The sequence below is a fragment of the Pleurodeles waltl genome, chromosome 1_2 (assembly GCF_031143425.1).
Source record: "Pleurodeles waltl isolate 20211129_DDA chromosome 1_2, aPleWal1.hap1.20221129, whole genome shotgun sequence".
Lineage (NCBI taxonomy): Eukaryota > Metazoa > Chordata > Amphibia > Caudata > Salamandridae > Pleurodeles > Pleurodeles waltl.
Window position 1 is genome coordinate 100165498 of NC_090437.1, and position 27671 is coordinate 100193168.

Sequence of the window (27671 nt, forward strand, 5' to 3'; positions counted from 1 at the left end):
AGGTGTGCTCCCCACCCCGTCATGGAAGCATCTGTTGTTATTACGTATTGTGGCACTGGGTCTTGGAAAGGCCGCCCTTTGTTTAAATTTATATTGTCCCACCATAGAACCGAGAGGTAAGTTTGGCGGTCTATTAACACCAGATCTAGAAGGTGACCCTGTGCTTGTGACCATTGTGATGCTAGGCACTGTTGTAAGGGCCTCATGTGCAGTCTTGCGTTCGGGACAATGGCTATGCATGAAGACATCATGCCTAGGAGTTGTAATATCATCTTGTTGTGTTTATTATGGCTCCTAGGTACTGTTGTACTTTGCACGGCAGGATGTTTGATTTTGCGAAGTTGACGGTGAACCCCAGTTTGTAGAGGGTTTGTATGATTTGATTTGTGTGGTGTGAGCACTTTGATAACGAATTGGTCTTGATTAGCCAGTCGTCTAGATACGGGAATACATGTATTTGCTGCCTTCTGATGTGTGCAGCGACTACTGCTAAACATTTTGTAAAGACTCTTGGTGCTGTTGTTAAACCGAAAGGCAATACTTTGAATTGGTAATGTATTCCTTTGAATACAAACCTTAGGTATTTTCCTGTGCGATGGATGTATTGGTATATGGAAATACGCATCTTTGAGGTCTAAGGTTGTCATGTAGTCGTGTAGTTTGAGCAATGGTAGTACTTCTTGTAGTGTGACCATGTGAAAGTGGTCTGATTTGATGTATGTATTTACTATCCTGAGGTCTAGGATTGGTCTTAGCGTCTTGTCCTTCTTTGGTATTAAGAAGTACAGTGAATAAACTCCTGTGTTTATTTATGTGTTTGGTACTAATTCGATTGCATTCTTTTGCAACAGTGCTTGAACTTCTGTCTCCAGGAGCTCGGAATGATGTTGTGATAAATTTTGTGCTCTTGGTGGTATGTTTGGAGGGAATTGTATAAATTCTATGCAATAACCATGTTGGATAATTGCTAGAACCCAAGTGTCTGTAGTGATTTCCTGCCATGCTTTGTAATAATGACCTATTCTTCCCCCCACTGGTGTTGTGTGGATGAGATGAGTGACATGTGAGTCACTGCTTAGTTGCAGGGGTTTTGGGGCTTTGAAATTTTCCCCTATTCCTAGGGAATTGCCCTCCTCTGTATTGGCCCCGAAAGCCTCCCCTGTACTGTCCCTGGTAACTGGACGGTGTTGCCTGTGAGGTGCTGGCTTGTGTGGCCTGACCCCGAAACCCCCCTCTAAAGGGTGTCTTGCGGAAGGTGCCGTAGTTTCCTCTGCTCTGCGGGGAGTAGAGTGCGCCCATTGCTTTAGCAGTGTCCGTGTCCTTTTTAAGTTTTTCTATCGCTGTGTCCACTTCTGGACCGAACAGTTCTTTTTCATTGAAAGGCATATTGAGAACTGCCTGCTGTATCTCTGGTTTAAACCCAGACGTTCGTAGCCATGCATGCCTTCTGATGGTCACGGATGTATTAATTGTCCTTGCAGCTGTGTCTGCTGCGTCCATGGAGGAGCGTATCTGGTTGTTTGAAATGTTTTGACCTTCCTCAACCACTTGCTTTGCCCTTTTTTGTAGGTCTTTGGGTAGATGTTCAATGAGGTGTTGCATCTCATCCCAATGGGCTCTGTCATAGCGCGCAAGTAGTGCTTGAGAGTTGGCGATGCGCCACTGGTTTGCAGCCTGTGCTGCGACTCTCTTTCCAGCTGCATCGAACTTGCGGCTTTCCTTATCCGGGGGTGGTGCATCCCCAGATGTGTGGGAGTTGGCCCTTTTCCTAGCTGCTCCTACGACGACGGAATCTGGTGGCAGCTGTGCAGTGATGAAAACAGGGTCTGTAGGGGGCGCCTTATACTTTTTTTCCACTCTTGGTGTGATTGCCCTACTTTTGACCGGCTCCTTAAAAATTTCTTTTGCGTGCCGGAGCATACCAGGGAGCATAGGCAGGCTTTGGTAGGAGCTGTGGGTGGAGGAGAGGGTGTTGAATAAAAAGTCATCCTCGACCTGTTCTGAGTGGAGGCTTACATTGTGAAATTGTGCTGCTCTAGCCACCACTTGAGAATACGCAGTGCTGTCTTCTGGTGGAGATGGCTTCGTAGGGTATGCCTCCGGGCTGTTATCGGACACTGGGGCGTCGTATAAGTGCCATGCGTCCTGATCCTGGTCACCCTGGCTCATGGTGGTGTGAGCTGGGGAATGTGATGGAGTTTGTGCTGGTGAGACGTGAATTACAGGTGGAGGAGAGGGTGGTGGAGTAACCTTTTTCACCACCTTTGTTTGTGGTGTTTGTTCAGTTTGGAACTCCAGTCTTCTCTTTCTTCTAATAGGGGGAAGGGTGCTTATTTTCCCTGTTCCCTCCTGTATGAAGATACGCTTTTGCGTATGGTCTACATCGGTAGATTGCAGCTCTTCCTCGAACCTATGCTTTCGCATTTGGGAGGTTAGTGAATGCTCCTCTGTATAAGAGCCTGAAACTGGGTCGGTTGCAGGTTGTTTTGGCACCGAAACCCTGTCTGCATCTTTTTTCGGCTCCGAGCTGACTTTTCTTTTTTTCGGGGCCGAAACCTCTCGGCGTCGATCTTCGTCGGTGCCGCTGTCTCGGCGTCGAGCCGTGTCTACACCGCTATCTCGGTGTCGATGCTTGTCTCCAGCACTTTCTCGGTCCCGAGAAGGCTGCGTACCGGTGTCTCGACCGGAGTCGGACTGTCTCGGCACTGTTTGGGCCTTTTTCGGTGCCGACGGTCGGTCACCGAATTTATGGGTCGAGCCATGGCCTGGTGGCAGTGGCGTCCCCTGGGCCTTGTCAATCTTCTTATGTGTTGTTTTCGACGTCTTACTCACGGTTTGTGGGTCATCGAATTCCTCGGAGTCCGATTCGTGGATCGAGAAGGTACCTTCCTCTTCTTGTTCCTCGAACTCTCGGTGGGCTGTCGGCGCGGACGCCATTTGAAGTCTTCTGGCTCGACGGTCTCGGAGTGTTTTTTCGGGACCGGAACGCACGACAGGCCTCGCAGGTGTCTTCACTGTGCTCAGGTGACAGGCACGGGTTACAGACCAAGTGTTGGTCTGTATAGGGGTACTTGTTGTGGCATTTGGGACAGAAACGGAACGGGGTCCGTTCCATCGGCGTTCTTCAGCACGCGGTCGGGCCGACCAGGCACCGACGGGGGATCGAAAAACTACCCCGAAGGGCACCGGAGCTCTTCGATCTTCGATGCGGTGTTGAATCTAACTACGCCGATCCCGAACGCAACAATATCGACGAAAATCTTCCGAATTTAGCTATCTTTCCGTTCCGAAACTCGGAGCGACAGGAACACGTCCGAACCCGATGGCGGAAAAAAAACAATCGAGGATAGAGTCGACGCCCATGCGCAATGGACACAAAAGGAGGAGTCACTCGGTCCCGTGACTCGAAAGACTTCTTCGAAGAAAAACAACTTGTAACACTCCGGCCCAACACCAGATGGCGAGCTATTGCAAAACATGCGTATCTACAGCGACAGATGCCATCGAACACAAATTTTCAAAACCAGAGTAGGAATTAGAAATCTGAAAACCAAGATGATAAACTTTGGCCTAGAAGACGCCTCGAGATCGGCTCTACTAAGGAAAGAGATTATACCTTTTCTCCAATGTACATAGGTACTACACAAGAACTGATTTTGCTTTTGATTTGCAAATCCTGAAAGAGAGAAATACAGGAAAAACATATTGGGAAATATAACATTGTCTCACCAAACAAGTGCTGGTCTCTCTGGGTATATTAGCAGAGTTCTATTTGGCTATTTCCAATGGAACATGGAAGACGTTCTGAGGGATCCCATCAATTAGTCAGAAATTTGGTAGGCCATAAAGAAACTTGTTGAGATTTAGTGGGGCTGAGGCACTTAAGTTAGCATTGGATGGGATGACCTAAAAGTAACCCTCAGGGGCACACTTATCAAAATGCAAACATACAAGGACAGAGAAAAAATTACTGTGAAAGGACAAGGTGAACGCAGCAACAGCTGAGCTAGAATTGCAAAACAAAGTTAAGACTTGCTTAAAAAAAAAAAACAAATAGGCTCAAGGACCAACTGACTCCCATAAAAACTCACAGAGCCAAACTTGCTGTACTACGCCTTTAACAGACATTTTAGAAACATGGTAATAGAGGTGACAGTATACTCACCAAAACACTTACATGCAAACAAAACTGGGCCAATGTCGAGATGATCAGGGATGGAAAGAAAGCTCTGCTGTTTGATCAAAAGCGCAAATTCTGGATATTTAGAAACTTTTATAGGAAACTGAACAGTGGGGTCCAGAGACCAGGGAGGATGTAAAGAGGTGCTTGGGAGGAACTGACCACCTGGCTCTGTTTGAAATGCAAAGAAAGGAGCTACATTTTCCCAGTAATGAACACAAGATGAGGTTGGCCATAAATTACATAAGGAATAATAAGGCAATAGAGAACTTTGGGCACACTGCACGTTTTAATAAAATGTTTGTTGAATTGCTGGCTTGTTCTTTGACGGAGTTGTGCATCTCTTACAAGTGGGTAAGGTGTCACATCAACAATGAGGAAGCACATATCTCTTTCTTTACCAAACTGAGCTAAAGACCCCAGAAATAGGGCCTCCTATCACACAATTTTAATGGTTAATTTTTAACAAAAATCACTGCTAACAGATTAGATAAATTACTCCGCAAAATGGTAAATCCAGACCAATACGGATACATACTTAAGAGGAAAACTCATGGCAACATTCTAAACAAGCATTTGCAATACAATGGGTCTCGCGTTTACTCCAGTTAAAGCTATTAACATTGTAAACTCCTAAACTGAATTTTCTTGCCACATAAACTGAAAAGTAAAACAGTTTCACATAAGCGAGCCGACGGCGACATGATCGCAAAGCAAACAAACAAAAGGAAACAGAAGTTTGCTCGCACTGAAATGTATTGGCAAAAGTGCAACTATCCATGTAACAGGGTTGATGCCAAGCAAAGCGCTCCACTACTGCCCAGCGAGATTGCTCTGCCTACGAAATAAAGAGGAAAAAATAGTGCAGAAACCATACGGAAAACATGGCGCCTAGTATCTTTTCAGTAGTTGGCATGTGCGCTCGAGGCGGGCTAAACACCGGAAAAGGCATCACGTAATCATATCTTTCACTAATTAAATCAAGCTGATTTTAAAAAGGTAAGCCCACAAACACATCAAACTGATGGGCTTGACATGGGTGTGGTTAAAAGCCCGTAGATAGATTACATCAGGGACGGAGCGCTTTGTGCTCAACCCTAAAAAGGGCAACATGTTATGGAAGGTGTAACAGCAATGCATACCTGCAGTCCTACTGGTGTTAGAAGCAAAGAGCTCACCTGACAGGGTACGATGGGTGTCCATAGGGAGCAGCCTGCCAAGTGGAGTACAGGGTTGAGATTTAGGGGGTCATTAGGACCCTGGTGGTCTTCTGACCGCCAGGGTTAATGTGTTGGAAACACCGCCAAAAGGCTGGCGGTGTATACCGTCACATTATGAGTGTGGTGTTGACCGCCGTGCTGGAGCTATTCATCTCTCACCCACAGAGTACCACTGGCGGCATTATGAGCTGGCCTACCGCCATGGTTTCCATGGCGTAAGCAACACCACGAAAACCATGGCGGTAGGGCCTACCGGTGACATGGAATTCCTTCCCTGTCACCGGTAGGCAGCTCCCCCACCCATCTAGAAAGCACCTTCCTCCCCACCTCCAATCCAAACTCACCCTCCACCACCAATTCATTCACAAACACTTGCACCCCCATACACGCACACACCCACAGACACACGACACCCCTTCATGCACACGCAGACACGCACCCACCACGCAACTGCCCCCAGCCTCCACAGCCATACACGCACACAGCCACACAGTCACATCAGCCCCCACCCCACTACAGTCACAGCACCCCTCAACCCACACCCCGCATACATGCACACAGACACACGCCGCACGCATACACCCATTCACCTACACTTCCATGCACGCAATCACTCATACATACCAACACGCATTTAGGCACACATTCATACAGACACTCACACCATTTATACACGCGTTCACACAGACATCAAAATACCCATTCAGGCACACATACACACTGACATGCAGACAAGCACTCACTTCAACTTTCATGCACGCACACACCACAACACTCACATTCACACACGCATGCACACATACAGGCAGATACCACACACTCACACAAAACACAACCCTCCCCTGTTGGACAGCCAACTTACCTGGGTCGTCTGGCAGGGAACGGGAAAGGGGCACTGCCACTGCCAGCAGCACCCCGCCTGGCCATACTAATGGCCTTAATATGGCTGGCAGCATCCTACTGGCGGGCGGTACTGGCGGTAGCAGAGCCAGGGCACCACTGTCTGGCAGCATGGCTACTTCAGGATTTCTGCCCTTATTATGGTGGAAATCCTGCAGTGTCCATAATATAGTGGGCGGAAGACCACCAGCACTGACAGTCTTCTAGGGACCTTGGCATGAGCGGTATTCTAATACCACCGCAAATGTCATAATGAGGGCCTTAGTGTCTACATCATTGCAAACTACACATACCTTACGGCTAGGATTACCATCAATGGTGACATATGAGGCAATACGCTTAGAAAGGATAACTAAGTAGGGTTATTCCGTTTACCTAGTGATCAAGATTAATTATGGTGGACATGCAAAGCAATAACAGTATCACAAGAATACTTTTCGGAGGCGAGCAATGTAAAATGTGCTTAATTCTAGTATTCACTGTGCTTACACTGAACAACTGGGTCAAGGTGAACTTTCATGTAGGGAGAGTGATAGGTCAAGATATTGGCAGTTGAGGCGTTTGGCACTCCAACTGGATATTAAAGTTGCTTTTTAAGAACTACATTGGCTCAAGGAGGTGAACTTTGCAATCTATACATTCATCAGGTGTAAGACCTTGGATCAAGAGTGGAAATATCAAAAGAAACAGGAGCAGACTCTAGACTCCAACTCTTCCCACAGTGAGCACCAATGCTGAAAATGGAAAAATAGCCTGATCTACTGCCTCGTGTAGGAATTTGATAGTGGTACATAAAGGTCAAGTAACTTAAATGCCTTGCTTGTATCGCATAAGTACCTTTGACAGGCTGGCTGTGTGCTGGCAAGGGAGCACTAAAGTGGTTTTGCATGTGTGGCTGCTGAAATGGTGGATAGCTGAGCTACATAATGTTCCTGCTGTCCTCATGGTCTCTAAATACCACCACCTGTGCCATGAAAGGGCTGAGGTGGTGTCCAGCTGCTGACAAGCAGGTTAACTTACTATAGCCAGAGAGGTCGAAATTGCTGGTAAAATTGTCAAGTGGGGGCATATAAGACCAAGGAACGTGCTGCAGCTATCTTTAAAATGCTCCAAGGCTAAGTCTGCTTTATCCCCAAAAAGACAAGATCCATCAAAAAGAATGTCCATTAAAGATAACTGGAAGCCCCCTGTGAAGTCGGTGGACCACATCCAGATGTGGTTTTGGAAGCCACATTTGTACCATGTCCCTGTACAATCCTAAGTGTATCAAGAATTCTGCAGCATCAAGGCTATCCTGAATAGCCTGCTTGAGGGATGTCCAAGAGTTGCTAAAAAAAAATAAAAAACACCTGTAATTTGGGCCATCAAATCTCAAAGAGTATGAGAATAAAGGAAGTACAAGGAGACAAGTGGAACTACCAAATCTCAAAACAAGGCATGTGGAAGACAAAATAATTTTACCAAAAGTGTCTATTCGTTTCGACTCAAAGTCAGACAAAGAGGTAGGGAAAACATTTGGGTTGACCATTCTGGTGGATGCCTGTACGACCAGACTCTCCAGAGTGGAATATTGTGTTAGGAAAGCAAGGTGCTAAGTACAGGGCAGTAGCGATGGGCAACCTGTTTATTAATGATCAGCCCTGAAAACGGATTAGCACAGGTGCCTAGAAATGTTTCAGTAAGTAACTTGTTAAATGGCAACATTGGCTCAGTTTGAACCTGCCCAGGGTGTAGCACCCCCATTAATACATTAGTCTGAACTTTCCTGGTCAGTAATAGTAAAGCTAGCAACTCAGCTACACTTTGCATCACTACAGCAAAAGAGGCAATTTCTTCTGCAGCATAACCCAGGAGAGACACTAAGCCAGTATCGGGGAAGTGACAAGCCTACTTGCATCCTAAAGTTGTTCATACCAATTGCCTTCACATATGGTCTTCAAGTTTATCTGGGTGCAGTATCCACAGGCCTTGGAGTCATGGTCGACTCCAGGCACCTCAAACTGACTTCACGAGGGTTGGTCCCAAACATTTGTTTGCAACAGTCCATGCACAGCTTGAACCCTGTGGTTTAATGGGGTAACATTTCCTTTGCATACTGGATACATTTGAAGTAGTCTGGCCAAAGACCAGTGAGTTGCTTAGGATCTGCATTTGAAGACACAGAATTATATGCAGCTTTGGCCTGTCAATTCTAGGGCAGACATTTGATGGTGCAGAGCCATATGATGCAACCCTGCGGCTTGTGGAATAACTGTTATTAAAGTTTCTGGATCCAGACTGAGGCCAGGAGATCATTCACAAGGTAATTAATCCACAGTGAGAAGTAGCTGTCAGAATTAACACCTGTCAGAAAGTTTCTGGATCCAGACTAAGGCCTGGAGATCATTCACAAGGTGAGTAATCTACTGTTATAAGTACCTGTCAGAATAAACAAATTAAAATCCCTTTCATTGGTCTTGAAGCCCTTCCTCAGCCTTATTCTTTGCAGGCAAATGTTTACAAGCTACTGTTTTCCTTTGTTGTTCTTTACTGACCCACATGATTACCTAAAACTTCCGATCTTCACACAGGCCCAGTTTCCCTCAGCATCTTTTTTTTCTCTGCACTTTACATCAGTCAAAATAACATCTCTTTGATTCACAACATATCTTCTTGATGTAGCTTCAGATGTCCAAACCCAATTCCCACAGTTCATTCTTCAACTACAATAAAGATGGTCAAGACAGTCTTCTGAGCTCCCCCTCAGGTGGTACAGCTAAAGAAAACCTCTAACCACAGAAAGGGCTTTATTTATTTTTTTTAAGAAAGAAACCCAATCATAATTGCACTTAATACACCTTCTTGTATTCACATACACCATTCTGGTAAATTTAGTTTATTTCCACAAAACAAGCAGTGTATGTACTATGACATTTTATGTTAAACTACTGAAACATCAATGACCAGTATAATGCTACAGAATCCTTTAAGAATTGATTAACATTGATCAACCAATAGCAAGGTTTTCACGGCTGCTTCCAAGTTAAAGATACATACCACATCATAAATGTGAAGTCATGATTGAAATCTCACCTTGTCAGGATGAACAACAAGCACTGCTTTTCGATAGTACTTCTTTACTTGATCAGCTGTGACAAGATCTGCCATGCCAACAGGCTTCCACTTTGTTTCGCCTTCCCAAAGCACTGTGTGGAGTGTGGAAATCAATGCTCTTATGTTTCTTTCCTTCCCTTCAATCCATTCTAGAATCTAAAAAAAAAACAACACATTGGTTGGTGGAACACATGTTGCTGACTGACCACGTTTATTATATTTCTCATTGATGTTATACCTTTTCACATGTAAAGGTACACTATCTTATCACTGTATATATAAAATTAATGGAAGCAAAAATTTCTACGTTAATGTTGGAAAATTTTGCATCTTTTTTGCCACATATGTCATGGGTGCATTCCCAATTTCAGTAGATAGCAAAACTCTACCATCAGGTACTACTCCATGTTTATTTGAGGCTTGACTTTGATTCGTCCCTTTCTTGAACACATGAAATGACAACAGTTGCAAGGGTAACGACAGATGCACAAGTTACTTTTTTTTTATGAATTAATTGGTGTTTGCAACAAAATTAAGTCCAATGTAACATAGAATTGAAAACCTAATGATTACAAGCCTAACATGCACCACACTGTTCCTACTCCCCACGACAGCCTAACAAGAAAGTTACATATCGTTCACATGCAACCGGTTCACTACACAGTTATAAATGGGATTATTATTACTGTTTTATAACAATAATCCATCACCACAACGTTCTCCAATATTGTTATGTTACAAAAGGTACGCTATCAAGGGTCCCCATTTGTCATTCGGTTTTTCACGCTTTAGGCAATTCCCCCGCATACAATTCTAGTTGAATCTGATATTATGTCATATCTTGTACCCAAAGTTTTTTCACAGGTGCAGTCCTGGTACTCCATTGGAGAGCTACATGATGTTTCACCAGTAACAGAGGTATGGACACTAATCGACCACTAGCAGGTTGCACTTTTTGAACCAGTCCCACCAAACAGACCACTGGGACACATGATATCTGTTCCATAATCATCCCAGTGATGGACCTTATAACCTGTCCCCAAAACTCAAATACAGCCCTACATTGCAAAGCCATATGCAAGAAACCAGTATCCTCCTCCCCACAACGTATACAGCAGGCATCTTCACGTAAACAAAATCTATGTAGTTTTAAGGGGGCGTAATACATTTGGAGGAGACATTTAAAATGTATAATTCTGAGGTTGCAATTTCAGTGAGTGTGTGCAACTAAGCACACCAGAAGGCCCACTTAGCCTCACCTATGTCTCTACCCAGATCCACACTCCATCTCTCTTGTGCACTATCTCTGTTAGTAATGGGGTTTCTGATTGCGCTGCCACATATAATTTAGTAACCAAATGTTGTTGTGTAGCACTAATCAGTAATACTTGTACAGTGGTGAGAGTGGGTGCAGCCTGGGGAAATGATGGGTATAACTGGAACATAGTTGTGCTCTGAAGTACGTGAAGCAGAGAGCAGGGAGCATGACCCCCTCATTGGCTAGGTTCTCAACATCAATAAAAGTGGCATCTAGGAAAACATACCCCATAGTTCTCCACCCTGCTTGGTAAAGCAGCTGGAATGTGTTGTCTTCCTGTGTGGTAGTAAGCGCTAGATGGTGACCCAGAGGGAGTTCAGGCGCATATAAAGGCACCTTCCCTGCTGTTTTTCCTAGCTGCTGCCACCATGCATTGTGGATCTTACTGTTTGAATTTCTGCTCACGGGATTCCTTCCCAGGTATGCGTCAGCACAGCTCGAAGCAGCACAGGAGATGCAGTATGGCATTCAATAGCTATGTGGAATGTATTCATGTTCTGTATACCAATAATATGCATATTGGGCCTGCACGCATAAATAATATAGGTAAAAGTCGGGGGCGCTCAAACCACCTCTGTCATAGGGTAGTGTGAGGATGTTCCAGCTTACTTGTGATGGCTTCTCCGCCCATACCAAATCCAGCACAAGGGACTCAAGTATACGGAAGAAATAGATGGGAAGTATTATCAGAATACTGACAAAGAGTGTAGGAAGTTGGCTCTGTATATACTATCTCAAAGTAAAAGATAGTGTGCTCAGAGTCCAAGGGTTCCCCTTAAAGGTAAGATAGTGGCAAAAAGAGATAATTCTAATGCTCTATTTTGTGGTAGTGTGGTCGAGCACTAAGCTTATCAGAGGGTAGTGTTAAGCATTTGTTGTACACAAACAGGCAATAAATGAGGAACACACACTCAAATACTTACTCTAGTCCAATAGGTTTTTATATAGAAAAATATAGTTTCTTAAATTATTTCAGAACCACAAGTTCAAGATTTGAAGTAAATACATAAAATGCAATGTACTCCACACAGGTAAGTTAGGAACATTGAATTAGAGCAATAACATATACAGTTTTTGTTAAAATGGCAATAAGCTATTTTCAAAGTGGACACAGCGCAAAAATCAACAGTTCCTGGGGGAGTTAAGTATTGGTTAGACTGAGAGGTAAGACAGACACTTACAAGTCTCAGTTCCTGGGCATAGGCAGCCCACCACTGGGGGTTTAAGGCAACCCCAAAGTTACCACACCAGCAGCTCAGGGCGGGTCAGGTGCAGAGGTCAAAGAGGTGCCTAAAACACATAGGCGCCTATGGAGAACAGGGGTGCTCCGGTTCCAGTCTTCCAGCAGGTAAGTACCCATGTCCTCAGGGACAGATCAGGGGGTTTTGTAGAGCACTAGGGGGCACACAAGTAGGCACACAAAACACACCCTCAGCGGCACAGGGGCGGCCGGGTACAGTGTGCAAAGCAGGCGTCTGGTTTTGTATAGGTCTCAATGGAGGGACCCGGGGGTCACTCTAGCGGTGCAGGCAGGCACAGGGAGGGGCTTCTCGGGACAGCCGCCACCCTAGGCTAGGCAGAGGGTCTCCTGGGGGTCACTCCTGCACTGAGGTTCGGTTCCTTCACGTCCTGGGGGCTGTGGTTGCATTGCTTGATCCAGGCGTCGGGGCCCTTTTTACAGGCAGTCGAAGTCAGGGGGAGTGCCTCTGGATTCTCTCCGCAGGCGTCGCTGTGGGGGACCAGCGGGGTCGTCTCGGGCTACTCACGGGGTCGCAGTCGCCAGGGAGTCCTCCCTGTGGTGGTGGTTCTCTGGATCTCGAGCTGGGGGCATCGGGTGCAGAGGGGGAAGTCTCACGCTTCCGGCGGGAAGAGTGTGTTCTTTGAAAGTTGCTTTTTTGTTGCAAAGATGTTGTTGTTGTTGAACAGAGCCGCGACTCACGGGAGTTTCTTGGTCCTCGGGGTCAGGGCAGTCCTCTAAGGCTTCAGAGGTCGCTGGTCCCTGTTGGATGCGTTGCTGGTTGCAGGTTTTCGACTCCGGAGACAGGCCGGTAGGGCTGGGGCCAAAGAAGTTGTCGTCATCTGTCGTCTGTGCAGGCTTGTAGGTCAGCAGTCCTTCTTTGTAGTTCAGGTTGCAGGAATCTGATTTCCTGGGTTCTGGGGTGCCCCTAAATACTACATTTAGGGGTGTGTTTAGGTCTGGAAGGGCAGTAGCCAATGGCTACTGTCCTGGAGGGTGACTACATCCTCTTTGTGCCTCCTCCCTGTGGGGAGGGGGGCACATCCCTAATCCTATTGGGGGAATCCTCCAAAACTAAGATGGAGGATTTCTAAAGGCAGGGGTTGCCTCAGCTCAGGACGCCTTAGGGGCTGTCGTGACTGGTGGGTGACTCTTCCTTGTTTTTCTAATTATCTCCTCCACCCTTGCTGCCAAAAGTGGGGGCAGTGGCCGGAGGGGCGGGCATCTCCACTAGCTGGGATGCCCTGTGGCACCGTAACCAAAGAGGTGAGTCTTTGAGGCTCACCGCCAGGTGTTACAGTTCCTGCCGAGGGAGGAGAGAAGCACCTTCACTCAGTGCAGGCTTTGTTCCTGGCCACAGAGTGACAAAGGCACTCTCCCCATGTGGCCAGCAACTCGTCTGGTCGTGGCAGGCTAGCAGAAACTGGTCAGTCCCACACTAGAAGTCTGATTGGTATTCAGGGGGCATCTCTAAGAAGCCCTCTAGGTGCATTTTACAATAAATCCCACACTGGCATCAGTGTGCATTTATTGTTCTGACAAGTTTGATACCAAACTTCCCAGATTTCAGTTTAGCGGTTATGGAACTGTGGAGTTTGTGTTTGACAAACTCCCAGACCATATACTCTTTATGGCTACCCTGCACTTACACTGTCTAAGGTTTTGCTTAGACACTGTAGGGGTATAGTGCTCATGCACATATGCCCTCACCTGTGGTATAGTGCACCCTACCTTAGAGCTGTAAGGCCTGCTAGAGGGGTGACTTACCTATTCCATAGGCAGTGAGAGGTGGGCATGGCACTCTTAGGAGAGTGCCATGTTGACTAGGTAATTTTCTCCCCACCAGCGCACACAAGCTGTAAGGCAGTGTACATGTGCTGAGTGAGTGGTCCCCAGGGTGGCATAAGACATGCTGCAGCCCTTGGAGACCTTCCCTGGCAACAGGGCCCTTGGTACCAGGGGACCATTTACAAGGGACAGGTCTCTGATCTCCGCCTCTCCCATGTGGCTGGCCCAACCCAGAAGCGACACATCTGTCACTATAGATAGATCTGGCTGGGGAAGGGAGAGGGATTTGTTGTGGTCCCAATGCAGATTCGAAAGCCACCACTGCAGGTCTTTCGCAGTCCCCTCCGAGATCTGGACCATGCCGGAGAGGTTCCCCTGATGCTGCGCCCACTGGAACTGCAGTCCCACTGCAGAGCCCACACTTGCCATCTGGCATGTCTCACTAGCAGGATGAAGAAGGCCATGACGCCCAGCAGCCTCAGAGTCAGTGTCACCGAAACCCAAGACAGAGGCTGAAAGATTGGAATCATAGTCTGAATATCTTGGACTCGCTTTTCGGGAGGATAAGGCTGAAACTGAACTGTGTCCAGAACAGTTCAAATGAAAGTGACCATCTGAGAGGGAGTCAGGTGTGACTTTGGTACGTTGATAGTGAATCCCAACGTGTGCAGGAGGCTTGCTGTAGTCTGAAGGTGGGAGATGACTCTGGGGCGAGACTGCCTTGAACAGCCAGCCATCGCGGTAGGGAAAGACTGAGATCCCAAACTTGCGCAGATGAGCTGCAACCACCGTCATCACTTTCATGAACACCCGAGGGGTACTGGTAAGGACGAAGGGGAGCACGGAAAACTGATAATGCTAGTGGCCTACCACGAACTGTAGGTAACATTTGTGGGCAGGCAGGATGGGAATGTGGTAATAAGCGTCCTGCAAGTCCAATGCTACCATGCAGTCTTCTGGGTCGAAGGCAGACAGAACCTGAGCCAAGGTGAGCTTTTTGAATTTCTCCTTCTTGAGGAAGTAGTTGGTCTAGGATAGGACGTAAGTACCAGAAAGTAGTGGGAATAACAACCACGACCTACTTCTGGCACAGGGACCTTTTCTATAGCTCCCTTGGCCAAGAGAGCCCCGATTTATTGGCGGAGAAGTGCTAAATGACCCTCCGGAAGTTGGCACGGTGATGGAGGCATGGCCGGTGGGGCAGATTCGAAAGGGAGGGAATAGCCCTTTCGAACAATCTGCAAAACCCACCTGTCCGTAGTGATGGATTCCCAGTGGGGCAGGTGATGGCGAATCCTGACGCCAACTGGATCGGAGTCAGGGGACGGACTGGGAGGGTTTAGAGGCTGCAGCAGGAGCAGGGTTAGAGTGGGGACAAACCTCTTCTTCCCTGTCCCAACCCCACATGGGATTCCGCATCCCCGGCCAAGCAGCGGCTGAACAGCATGGGTGGCACGCTGGGGGACACGACAGGAGCACTTTCTGTGGCCACGAAAGGGGCGAAAGGCGGACTGCTGGGTGCGAAGGGCAGCAGAAAGACCAGAACGAGTCGTAGCCCAGGAGTCCTTGAATCTCTCCAAGGCTGAGTCCAACTCGTGTCCAAAGAGATAGGACCCATCAAAGGGCATGTCCAGAGACTGTTGGACATTCCCCAAAAAACCAGCAGTACGCAACCAGGTGTGGCGTCTCAAGGCCACCGTTTTTAGCAACCGATCTGCCCAGAGTCTGTCATGTCCAGCCCACATCGGATCATGAACTTTGCTGCATCTCTCCCATCGTTGACAGCTTGGGAGATGATAGCACGGTCCTCCTCCGGTATCTGCGGCAGAACTTGCGCAACCGTATCCCACAGAGAGTGGGTATGGCAGCCCAAAAGGCTTTTGATGTTCACGGACCACAGCACGAGACTGGAGGAAGAAAACATCTTCTGCCCAAATTGTTCCAGCCTTTTTGATTCCCTATCTGAGGGTGCGGAAGGGAATGCGCCCGAGGAAGAGGATGCCTGGATGACAAGACTCTCAGGTCTGGGGTGTTGGGACAGGAATTTAGGGTCGTTTGGGGCGGGCTGATGGCAGAGTGCTACTCACAGGAGCCCCTGTGTTGGGTTTGGACCAAGTACCCAAAAGGACATCCGCGAGGGCTTCATTGAATTGCAAAAGGGGCTCAGATGTGGAAACCCCTGGTTGAAGCACCTCTGTCAGGAGTTTGGACCTGACCTCTACAGTAGGTAGCTCAAGGCCAAGGACCTCAGCCACCACCATTGCATAAGTTGCTCCCTCCACTGTAGCCACAGTAGGAGAAGACAGCATGCCAGCGTCTGGAGAGGTGTCCAGTCCAGTGGCCTCACCCAATTCCTGTGCCCAGTCCAAAGATGTGTCATTCGGGTATTCCTAAGGGTCCAGGGATCCCTCCAATCCTTCCCCAAATTCGTACCCATAGCGAAAAGGGTCCAAAATTCGACCTGGGGGTGAGTAGGCCCCATCGAGGACAGAGGCTGTGGCGTCAGCCGACGGCTCTCCGACTCGTTGGGGATAAGGTCGATAGTGGGCACTACCAACATCGGGAGCATCAACAATCGACCCGGTGCAGGGGAAGGTCTCAGTGGTATGACCGGAGTCGTTGGGAATCCACAAGCAGGACCTCGGTGGCGAGAGCCGAAGCCGCCGGCCCGGAACCCGAAGGCCCCTCAACCGAACCCAAAGGCGCCGTATTGGGTTTGGCCCGCCCAAAAATTAGGCGCATGGCTTCATAGAATTCTTTAGGTTGGGCAGCGGTCACTCTGGCTCCCAGAAATTTGGGGAAGCGGAGCGGACCCAGAAACAGGCTCCAAGGATGGAGGCCTTGAGCGTCGACACTCCTACCCGTCGCATCAGCTGACCAAAGGGGTGAAGTCGAAGGGACCTCTGACTTTTTACCTGTGCCCGAAGATCTGGAGGAAGACGAATGGTGGTGGCTCCGCGAACAGTCTCAAGACTTTCCTCTTGAGTGAGACCGGGACCTATGCGGAGTCGAGGACGACAGAATATGTACAAGTTCTCCCAATATAATTTACTTTAGTCACTTAAAGCAAACATAACATGTAGAGGGTCAAAAGATCCAACAGGCTTGCATCAATGGAATGCATAATTATAAACTATTTTTGGAAATACTGCATTTTCCTAAAGTAATGAAGTGTTGAATTTGGAAATGTGGTTTGATTTGATTTGAAACTTGAAGAGGAATCAAGTATCATAACTACTACGCGCTAGGAGTTTGTAAGGGGCAGGAGCCCTTTAAACATTACAGCTGTGAGTGCGGGAGCACTCTGATTGGGCGGGAAGCCCTTTTTGAACTACGTTGCGTGCCCGCAGTGCTGGACACGCACGGGCGGCCGCCCGGGCCAAGGGCGGGCCCGTCCTTCGCCCGTCATCGTCTGGAAGAGACTGGGCTGGGCCACCCCTCTTTAATCTTTGGTATTTGCTTTCCAGGGACTAATACCTCTTAACCCTGTGGGCTAAGGCCAAAGGGCAAAAGGACTGAAAGAAGTCTCACTTTTCCAAGACTGCCTAGGACTCCTCCCCCCCCTGCCTACCCTGCCCATTTTGATAGGGTGCGTGAGGCCCTGGGTTATTCTAAGTGATTTGAGTAAGGGAGGTCGTACCATTATATACGACAAATAGACCTTTTGAGCAAGCTGTGACTCTTGTGAATACCTGCTGAATTAGGGCAGCGCAGCGCAGTGATTTAAGGCTGGTTAATCCATCTGATTTCCCCCTTCTTTTTATTACTTAGACAGGAATCCTGACACCAGATACAATATGGGTAAAAGGAAGCACTTTAAATCAAGTAATTCGACAAACCTAAAAGATAGTACTTCTATATTGAAATATCTCTCAGGGGCGATGGGCATGATAGATAAACAAATTGCCACGGTCGAAGAGAAATTATAGTGGTCTAAAGATCAATCCCATGTACCACCAGAAAGCGCAGAACTACTTAATAATCCCCCACTTAGTGAACATGGGGACGAGTATACAGAAGCAAAATATACTAACGGATGTATTAGAGACATCTCTAATACAATTTACTCCCTGGATTAAATCTCTCCTGTCGCTAAACGACCAAGGAAACCGGAGGTGGGCCTGGAAGATAGGAATTCAAAGAAACCCTCAGTGATAGATATAACAACTTCCCCGACTACAAAACATCCCAAAAAACCACTCCGGAAGAAATCGTCAAACAGTGTAGGAGACACGACCAGATCACTCCTTATAAATCTCCACGAGTTAGTAAATACCCTGAAATCATCCATTGGAGCCACTCTTGACTCTATGCTGGAGCGTCTAAAGGGGGTGGAGAGTAACCTTGAGGCAGGCCTAGGATTAATAAAGGCTCTACATCGGGAAGATTCACACCCAGTAGTAAAGGATCCTAATACATCCTCACTGATCCCAGAGCTAGAGAATAACATCCTACTTCCCCCGCAACATAGGAGAATCAGTAGATACTCGGATGTAAATCCCTTGAGAAAGCCATTAATACAACAACCAGTATCCAACTTGAATCAAACTTCCCGGCCTCCACCATCTATTGCTACAGCTCATAATTCTCTCCCCGAACAAACAGCCTCAAACCCTGGACCATTCAAGAGAGTAGGCATCAGCCCATCTAGGACAACGACCACTCAGCCCCACGTAAACTCTGGGAGGAACATCTTCAGTAAGACCGAATCCTTGAATTTAACACATCTGCCAAGTGATCTATTACATCTCCCCCCAGAGACTACACCTTACGTAGTGGTCTTAGCTAATGTCCCACCCCTAAACGATCACCAGCAAGAATCATGGATGGCCCTGAGAAATAAGGCCCTAAACTGGATAGGAGTTCGTCTGGGTGCAGGAATGGTCAGGTCCCTTTTTGAAGACATAAAAATGGTTAGAAGAATTAAGTGGATAGGAAGCAGTAAGAAAGTGCTGGAAGGAGATTGTGTGGTCCTCTCATTCAGTACACCAAATTTAGTGGACAGAATTATCTATGAACTAGGAGCCAGACAAGTCACTCCCCAAGGAATTTCGCTACTACCCCTAAGTTTCTTTTATCAAAGACCAGGGGGGTATAACCCTATAAATCCACAACTAGTAAGAGCGCCTCCAAATACACCAGACCCCCTTAAAGGGCGTAACAGATTCCATCCTCTTACGAATCTAGAAGACATAGATTGACTTGACAAGAACCAGTCAGTTTCCTCAGATGAGCTAGCCCAGGTAGCATGTAAATCAGGGCGGATTTTAAACAAAGAACACACATCCCACACAAAGGACCCTATAAGAAATAGGATTCAATCCTACTTAAATCAGAGCAGCCCCCCTAGAAATATAATCCATCCACCCGACGGTGTTCTATCTCCCTGTTTATCAAAGAACCAGTACGGTATTCCTAAACAGAAAGCGGAGTTAGCTTTGCTGTTTTGGAACATTGCAGGTCTAACCAACAAAATTGGAAATGAGACCTGGGTGAATTTTATAGAAGAATATCCATGCATCTGTCTCCAAGAGACGCGGCTATTAAGTCCTCTTCATATTAATGGCTATAAAACATTTCACTTGCCAGCTGCTCAGTCCAGATACGGTAGACCAAAAGGGGGTTTATGCATATATATTTCTAACAAGTTACGATTACAGAACCTAGAGATGAAATTTACGAGCTCGTTCTATCAAATACTAGAGGGTAACTTGGATCATAAGACCCATCTAGTCATCATTAACTTTTATAATAACGCAGCCCCTGGAGAGCTCTCCAATATTCTAATGGAGATGGGAGATAATTTAAAACAAATAAGTGCAAATAATAATCCGGAGACCTTCATGATCTGGGGCGGCGACTTTAACGTCCACCCTTGTAAAGAAATCTCAGATAAGGTATGTGGCTGGGATCCTGAAGGTGTGGGTTTAAGACTTCACTTTGCTCATAACACCCAAGGAGATGCAATGAATTCATTGGCTCAAACCCATAACCTATCTTTTGTAAACTAATTATATTCAGGTGAAACACAGTTCAAACCAACTTACAATGGAAGGGGTGCGAATACTATGATTGATTATGTTTTAATGTCAACCCACTTTGCATATTACCTCATGAATTATACTTTGCACGACATCGCAATTAGCGACCATTATCCCCAGAGTCTGAACCTCTTATTAACTCCCCTTAAAGCAGACAGGGATGACAGGGCCATTCTGGTAGATGACATCGAACTAGCACCGCGCAATGGATATACCCTGAAATGGTCTAAGATAGACTCCAAGTCTCTGTTGAAACAGTTATTATGTGACTGCAAGCCTGCTTTTGCAGACTGTTTAAGTGAGAATCTAGATCCAGGGCAATGCTTAAGTGCCTTTGCACTGATCATGAAAACCATAAAAGAAGCCCTTACTATCAGAGGTGGTAAGCCGGGAAAAAAAGGGGCCCCTGGTTAGTTCGATTATAGTTGCTCCCAAGCACATAGGAAACTGAAAAAGGCTTCAATAGCCCCAAACAAATCTACAACAGACATACTCTGGTGCAGACAAGAATACAAAACAGCAATCAAGGAAAGGAAATTGACCCTAAAAAGATCTCTGTGGGAGACCCTACACACAGCTAGCCGTACAAAAGATAACATCCTCTTCTGGAAAACAATCAATTCTCCCGTGTTTGGGGATAGAGATTCCCCCAGGATGGAAATAGCGATATCCGAAGAGGATTGGATTGCATATTTTTCTAAAATATATTCGCAGGATAGCGATTTGAGGCCTACAGTTCCTATACACAATCAAGGTCCCCAGGAAGGTACACGTCTGACCATAATCCCGCAATTTAGCCTTGAGGAGGTAGAGGAAGCCATAACCCTAAGCAAATCAGGGAAAGCCCCGGGTCCCGATGGCATTCCAATTGATTTATACAAGGCAAATATTCAGCTATGGGGGCCAGTACTGACGCAGACATTGAGGGCTATCTGCATACGAGGTCCCTTACCATCCTGGCGAGACTCCAATATCATTCCAATATATAAAAAAGGTGATCGCCTTAACCCAGCCTGTTAAAGGCCAATCTCCTTGTTGGATACAACAGCTAAACTAGCAGGGAGAATTATCTTGAACAGGTTGCAAATATGGGCGGAAGAAAAGAGTGCTTTATCTCCTGTCCAGTACGGTTTCCGGAAAGGAATTGGGACAGTGGAGCAAAGCCTGAACTTAAGTATTATTATTGGAAAGTATACAAGGATTAGAGAAGGCAACCTGCATCTGGCTTTTATTGACCTATCATCGGCATTTGACTGTGTACTACATGATAAGTTATGGGCTATTTTAAACAGCATGGGGGTAGAACCAGCCATAATTCAGTTTATACGTGAAATGTACACAGGGTGTAGAGCAAGAGTGAGGTATGGGCTAAAAGGGGACTGTACTCGCCCTTTTGGCCTACATAGAGGCGTGCGCCAAGGTTGTGTTCTTGCCCCGTTCTTGTTCTCAATGTACATAAATAATTTGGAAAATGTATTGGTTAGTAACTGCAAAGATCTCCCCCAAATAGGCAAATGCCCTATCCCGGTACTACTCTACGCAGATGACGCAGTTCTAATGGCCAGAACCCCGCTAGCTCTTCAAAAACTTTTAACTACTTGCATCACATTTATGTCACAACTGGGACTCACAGTCAATCGCTCCAAAACGTTTATCATGAACTGTGGCGGGAAACGCGGCAAGACTTATAATATTACTACCGCGGATGGGAGGGTAGAAACCGCGCGAACCTTCTCATATCTGGGCATAATGTTTGATAAACAGGGCTCCTGGGCTAACTGTAGGAAAATGAAAAAAGCCCAGCTTATTAAAACAATGGTGGCCTTAAGGCTTTTTTCTAAAAGGATAGGGGGGGGTTACCCCGTCGAACATGATAAAAATTTACAAAGCCAAGTGCACCCCGGCTGTTATGTACGGGTCTGGAATTTGGGGATATACTAATTGTATCCCGGTGCAGACGGTGGAAAATGTTTTTTTAAGACAGTTATTGATGGTACCAAACGGTACATCATTATACATTGTCCACTCTGAACTGGGGCTCCCCTTCATTACAGACTTGATAAAGATTCAACCATTATTGCTATGGCATAAAGTTTGGACCTCGGAACATACTGCACTAAATAAGGCCATCTTGACTGACTGCATGAAGTCCACATACGCAGGAAGGGTGCCTTGGTTAAGATATATTAAGACCTTCTTCGAAAATATGGGAAACAAAGTTTTTTACACAAACCCAGCTTCTCTGGGGAAAATCTCTAGGAAGGACCTAAGTGTTCTGGTATTAAAACATCTAGAAGATTTACGATGGGAGGCTGAATCAAAAAAACACACCGTTATTCACAATCAAATACTTTTGTCAACGGAGGGCATACAGCCTTATTTGTCGAATCTGGTAAGCCCCTGCCACCATTTTGTTCTTACCAGATTGAGGTTAGATATATATAATCGTCTAGTAACCTTCCCCACTATGAACGATTGGAGTACCATGCTGAAGCCCTGTCCATGTGATACAAAGTCACCTCAAACTACAATTCACGTGGTCCTATTTTGTAAATTCTATGCCAACCAGAGAAAACGCCTAGTAGTCCCTCTCTTAAGGACAATCAACTTGCCCCAGTGTTGCGCCGCGTATGCCAGGCTTCAGGTGCTATCCTCTATTGAGATGTGTGGAACCTTGGCTAATTTTCTATGCTCCGTATTAAATACAAGAAAGCGTATGGGGGTAGTGATGTAATTTTATACCTAGTTTATTAATGGACTGCAACTATAAAACTTTTTAAAAGATACCTTAATTTCTCTGACTGTATGTATCTTTTTATTATCTTAATCTATTTTATCTAATTTTTTATCTTATTTATTGCATACTGTATTGTATAATATTTTATACTTTTATGACTTTTTGAAAGTCGAATAAAGTTTGTACTACTACTACTACTGCATGAATATTTAACAACAGTATCTGTTAGACTTTTTTGTAATTAAATATGTCTGACAGTCTCACTGACATTTATCTAAGTGGTAATTTCCGATGTATTTTTTTTTTTTTTTTTTTAACAGCCCTGAAGCAGGGACTGTGTCGCAAAACACAAGTTGCCTGTAACTGCATACCACATTGAGTTCTTCAACTTCATATTGATGGTTATTTTACATACTCAATGTGTCATCCTTATGTTGGCAACATAATCAATTTCGTTTTAGGATGACCAATGAACCGATTGAGATGGACATTGATTTTTATCCCGACCAATGAATTTATTTTTTCATTAGACTTGCATACCAGCTGGTTGACCCTTTTTTCTGAGACTGGTGCACTGGGTTCATTCTGTATCCAAACTCTCATTATATTTAGATATTTTACTGTAGTTGCATTATATAGCACTTTATCCCCTTGCTACGTCTTTAAAGTGCTTTATAGCAGGCAGCTTAGCTTTTTTCACCAATGCTTATTGTTGGTTTCTTTTATTAGTATCATGCTGTTAAAGAAGCCAATACATGCATTTATCCCAGTTTCTGTGTTGCAGACTAAATTGACTGAAGTTTGGCAAGACGGTATGTTATTTGATGCACACGGTTGGCGGTATTACAAGATGAGCAACAGAGGATTAGTTATGGTTAGGTTGCAAGTGTATGTTTTTTTTTTTTTTTAATAAAAGGATAGGTTGTGATCTGTGAAATGAGGCATGGAAGATTCGCAGAAATACAATAATGGGGATTAATGCAAACATTAATATGATTATGGGGTAAACTGTGCTTGTAAAGAGGACACAGGCAGAGGATGGAAATTAATCAGAGGGTCATTTGAAAGAAAAGACAGTCAGTAATCCAATGTTTTAAGGCAAGGCCACTTTTAATAGTAATAAAGGCAAGGCTTTGCTTGAAATTGCAAGCAATCTGTGAACGCAAAAACTGTAAAAGTAAACAATATTATTTACATGCGAGGCAGTGCTATTTTAGGTACTTCTGAAAAGCAGTGGAATCAGGTAACATTCTATCCTATTAAAGGCTAACTCTAGACCACTGTTTCATCAAGAACAGCTCAAATGCTCCTGGAAGCATAAAGTGATGGCTGAATGCATACATAGAGAAATTGTGGGAGGTTTAGTCTGCACTCAAAGGCAGCACTAATCTCATGATCATAGCTAGGTGAGAGAGTATAAGTATTGATTACAAAAGCGAAGTGGTATCCATTTTGATGCCCCTGGTAGGGACATATCAGAAGACAAAAATGAAAAAAGCTTTCCAGACAGTAGAAGAGTATTGCCTGTAATCCCATGGGTGAGGAGGGTGGAGACCCAGATAATGTAGTGAGTAGGAGGTAGAGCTTTGTTAGCCAGGGAAGTGCTAAATAGTTTTTTTCCTGAGCACTGCTATTTTGTATGTGATAGGCTGAGGGGTGGAACTGCACTCTCTGAGGTGCAAGGGAAACGTTTCCAGGCTAGTCGTGTTCCCTATGTCTGCTCCTTACTGCTGATTTAGACACTCCACATTTAATTGTGCCTACGAGAAACGTTGCTTTAGAAACCACTTATTAACTGACATTTCAACTCTGATATGCCAAAGCGACAGTAGTTGACTAAAAGAGATGAAGTGCAGACTCCACCTGCAGCCATTGGCACTCTACATGTGTGTGATGTGTCTGTTGTTGCACAGGAAATAAACACACTGAGACAGGGTAGTGAAATTTTGAGCAAGTTTTTTTTTGTCTTTTCTGTAGAAATATTCTCTTAATATCTATGGAAATATGGTAGTTTCATGAAATATGTAATAGAGTTACACTAGGTAAGTGAGAATATTCCTCTAGCTAGATAACTGGGACAAGTTGATTTTATATAAATATTTGGCCTCACCATTAGGTAAAGACATAGAAAAAAGTTAACTGCACTCTCGGGATTTACAAGAATTTTAAATTATGTTCTAAAATGTTTCCACACATTATGTAGTTAAGAGCATGTAACATGGGAAAATGTTCTCACCATAAAATGTATTTGTGCCATTTAAAGCAAACATAACATGTAGAGTATCACAAGATCCAATAAGCTTGCAGCAATGGAATGTATAAATGCAAATCATTTTTGGAAATATTGCATTTTACTAATTTGAGTGTTTAATTTGGAAATGTGGTTGGATTCGTAGATGAAGTGAAGAGGAATTATAATTACCTTACTAAGTTCAAAGCTACTGCATGAATTTTTAACAGTTGTTTATTTTTATACTTTTTTGTTATTTGGTAGTTATGACCATTTCAATCAAATTTATCTAAGTGGTCATTTCTGATTTTTTAACATTCCCAAAGAAGCGACTGCCACGAAACGTGATGGCTGTAATCGTATACCATATTGAGCTCTTCAACTTAACATTGATGGATATTTTTGCATACGGAAAGTGTTTTTCATCCTTAGATTGACAATCGAAGAGAAACTTAGTTTTTGGATGATCAACAAACTGATTGTGAAGGACATTTATTTTCATCCCAAACCACTGAATTTATCACTATAATACAGCCATTGTGCAGCTTGAGGGTGTGTTTTGTGTGCTTGTGTGGGTCCCCCCAGTGCTCTACAAACCTCCCCTGGTCTGCTCCCAGAGGACGCAGGTACTTACCTGCTAGCAGACTGGAACCGGAGCACTGCTGTTCTCCATAGGCGCCTATGTTATGTGAGCCCTTCTTTGACCTCTGCACCTACCTGTGTGAAGTACCCTACAATTTATGTACTTACCTAAAATTTGAATCTTGTGGTTTTAAAAATAAATTAAGAAAATATATTTTTCTATATAAAACTATTGGCCTGGAGATAAGTCTTTGAGTGTGTGTTCTCATTTATTGCCTGTGTGTGTACAACAAATGCTTAACACTATCCTCTGATAAGCCTACTGCTCGAACCACACTACCACAAAATAGGGCATTAGTATTATCTAATTTTGCCACTATCAACCTATAAGGGGAACCCTTGGATTCTGTGCACACTATCTCTCACTTTGAGATAGTATATACAGAGCCAACTTCCTACTTGGGCCATAAACCTTAAACAAATATTTCAGAATAGGCATCACAGTGAAGAAACCAGGTAAGCGCCCTATGATCATAAGACTAGCAAAGCTGCTAAAAGCACCCAGACAACTGAAAATTATAAACTGCATGCCTCTCTTTCACACCTTCATTCATCGCACTGCGAAATGCTGCGTCCTATGACACAATAATTGCACCTCAGCGATCACTGCGTGTTACACGCAAACATTTTCCATATAGGTTCAAAACAAACAAAACACTTTGAACCACACCCCCTATATGGTGTAATGTGCTTCCTCAGTAGGCAAGTCCTTCAGCAGCCCCACATACAGGTGGTAAGCGTTAGATAAATGTTGCAATACAATACAGTACAACTGAAAACACTTCACCACACCAACTTTTCAAAGGCTGATGCAATCTAACTTGATTGACCAGACAAAGTCAACAATCATACAGATAAAAATACAGAACATACTATCCAGGGCTTAATTTGATGACTATCCTACATCAAATGCCTAGTTTTGTTACCAGTTCCTCTTGTATTATGTAATTCTTTGTCTTACCACTGTTGCTCCTGCAAATTCATCAATAACTTCCTGCAGAAGGACCTTGTTTATACCAGAGCTGAGCCTAGATTCACTGGAAGTGGTTCACAGAGTTGATGTAGCTATCTCTTGCATGTTGATGTTTTCCAGTACGTTTTTCGTTCTTTGCCACCTTAAAACAGCTGTGTATCTTGACCTCGCTACCATCACTTTATTGCACTGAATGTATTTTACTGCTTTCCCCTCATGAAATTTGAATGAGCAACTTGTAAGACTGCTACCGATGTCTGACAAGTATCAATGCCAACCAAGTCTGTACATTATAATCTGGAGCTATGTTAAATGGATAAAACCAATAAAACGATTTAACACAAAAAACAAAATCATACACCAAATGCCTAAGTATGAATTATTTTGTTTTTATAGCTATAGCCTGTTAATTCAAAACATAAAATGTCACAGTACTTTATTACAATCATCCATGCAAATAGATTCCACCAATAGATTTTTAGTCCAAGATTAAGAGTATTTGAAAAAAGTAAGCTTGTTGGCACGGCTTGCATTAAAAAATACCAGTATACAATATGTACTTAGTAGAACCAAACCTTTAATTTAAGTGGATCCATGTCTTTTGTCATTTCTTGCTTTCTCATTTCAGCAATTGTCTTTGGTCCGCCTCGATCTACCTTAGATGAAAAACCTTGAGTAGACAGCAAATCCACAAAATCATTTTCTTTGACTTTTGGCTTTGGCCCTGAGAAGAGGTAAAATAATAAGTCAAAATGATTATGATTTCTAATTCGAAACGCAATATATGATTTGAAAATATTTCCTATCTTTGGAAGAAGAAAGTAAACAAAACCTTCATAGAAAACACATCAACTGGCTAAACATTGAGTTTTGTTCCCCAGACCAGAAATAAACCAAAGGGGGGTATATGCAGAAAGTGCAATTCTTGATGACTGTGAATGCCAATTATCTCTAAAGTTGGGTATGCATAGAAAACACCAGAATGACCAAGTTATCTGCCTTCAGTAACAATCTTTCTTGTAGATCAGGGGTCTCCAACCTTTTCTGTAGTGACAGCTACTTCTTATCAATGAAAATCATTGTAGGAAAGCACCCTTTTTGGCATGGTTAGCCCCCACTTTTTGCCTGGTATCTGATGTTATTTCGACTGCAAGTGCACTGAGTTCCTGCTAACCAGGTCCGAGTGTCAGATCTCTTTCCCTAAATTTTACAGTTGTTTCTCCCAATTGGCACAAACGTCAGCATCATCTGCAAGTCCCTAGTAAATGGTACCTTTGGTACCTAGAGCATTACTGACGTTTCCTTTCATAGA

At 44.7% G+C, this 27671-nt stretch overlaps 1 protein-coding gene across 1 annotated transcript in view; it reads right to left on the minus strand.

Annotated features, from left to right (window-relative positions):
* GAK (cyclin G associated kinase) overlaps window positions 1-27671 on the minus strand; it is a 1188967-nt gene that overhangs the window by 115554 nt on the left and 1045742 nt on the right. The window contains exons 26-27 of the mRNA XM_069236701.1: window positions 26935-27083; window positions 9373-9549 (exon numbers count right to left, since the gene is read on the minus strand). Coding sequence (XP_069092802.1) covers window positions 9373-9549; window positions 26935-27083 — 326 coding nt within the window. The remainder of the gene's footprint in view (window positions 1-9372; window positions 9550-26934; window positions 27084-27671) is intronic.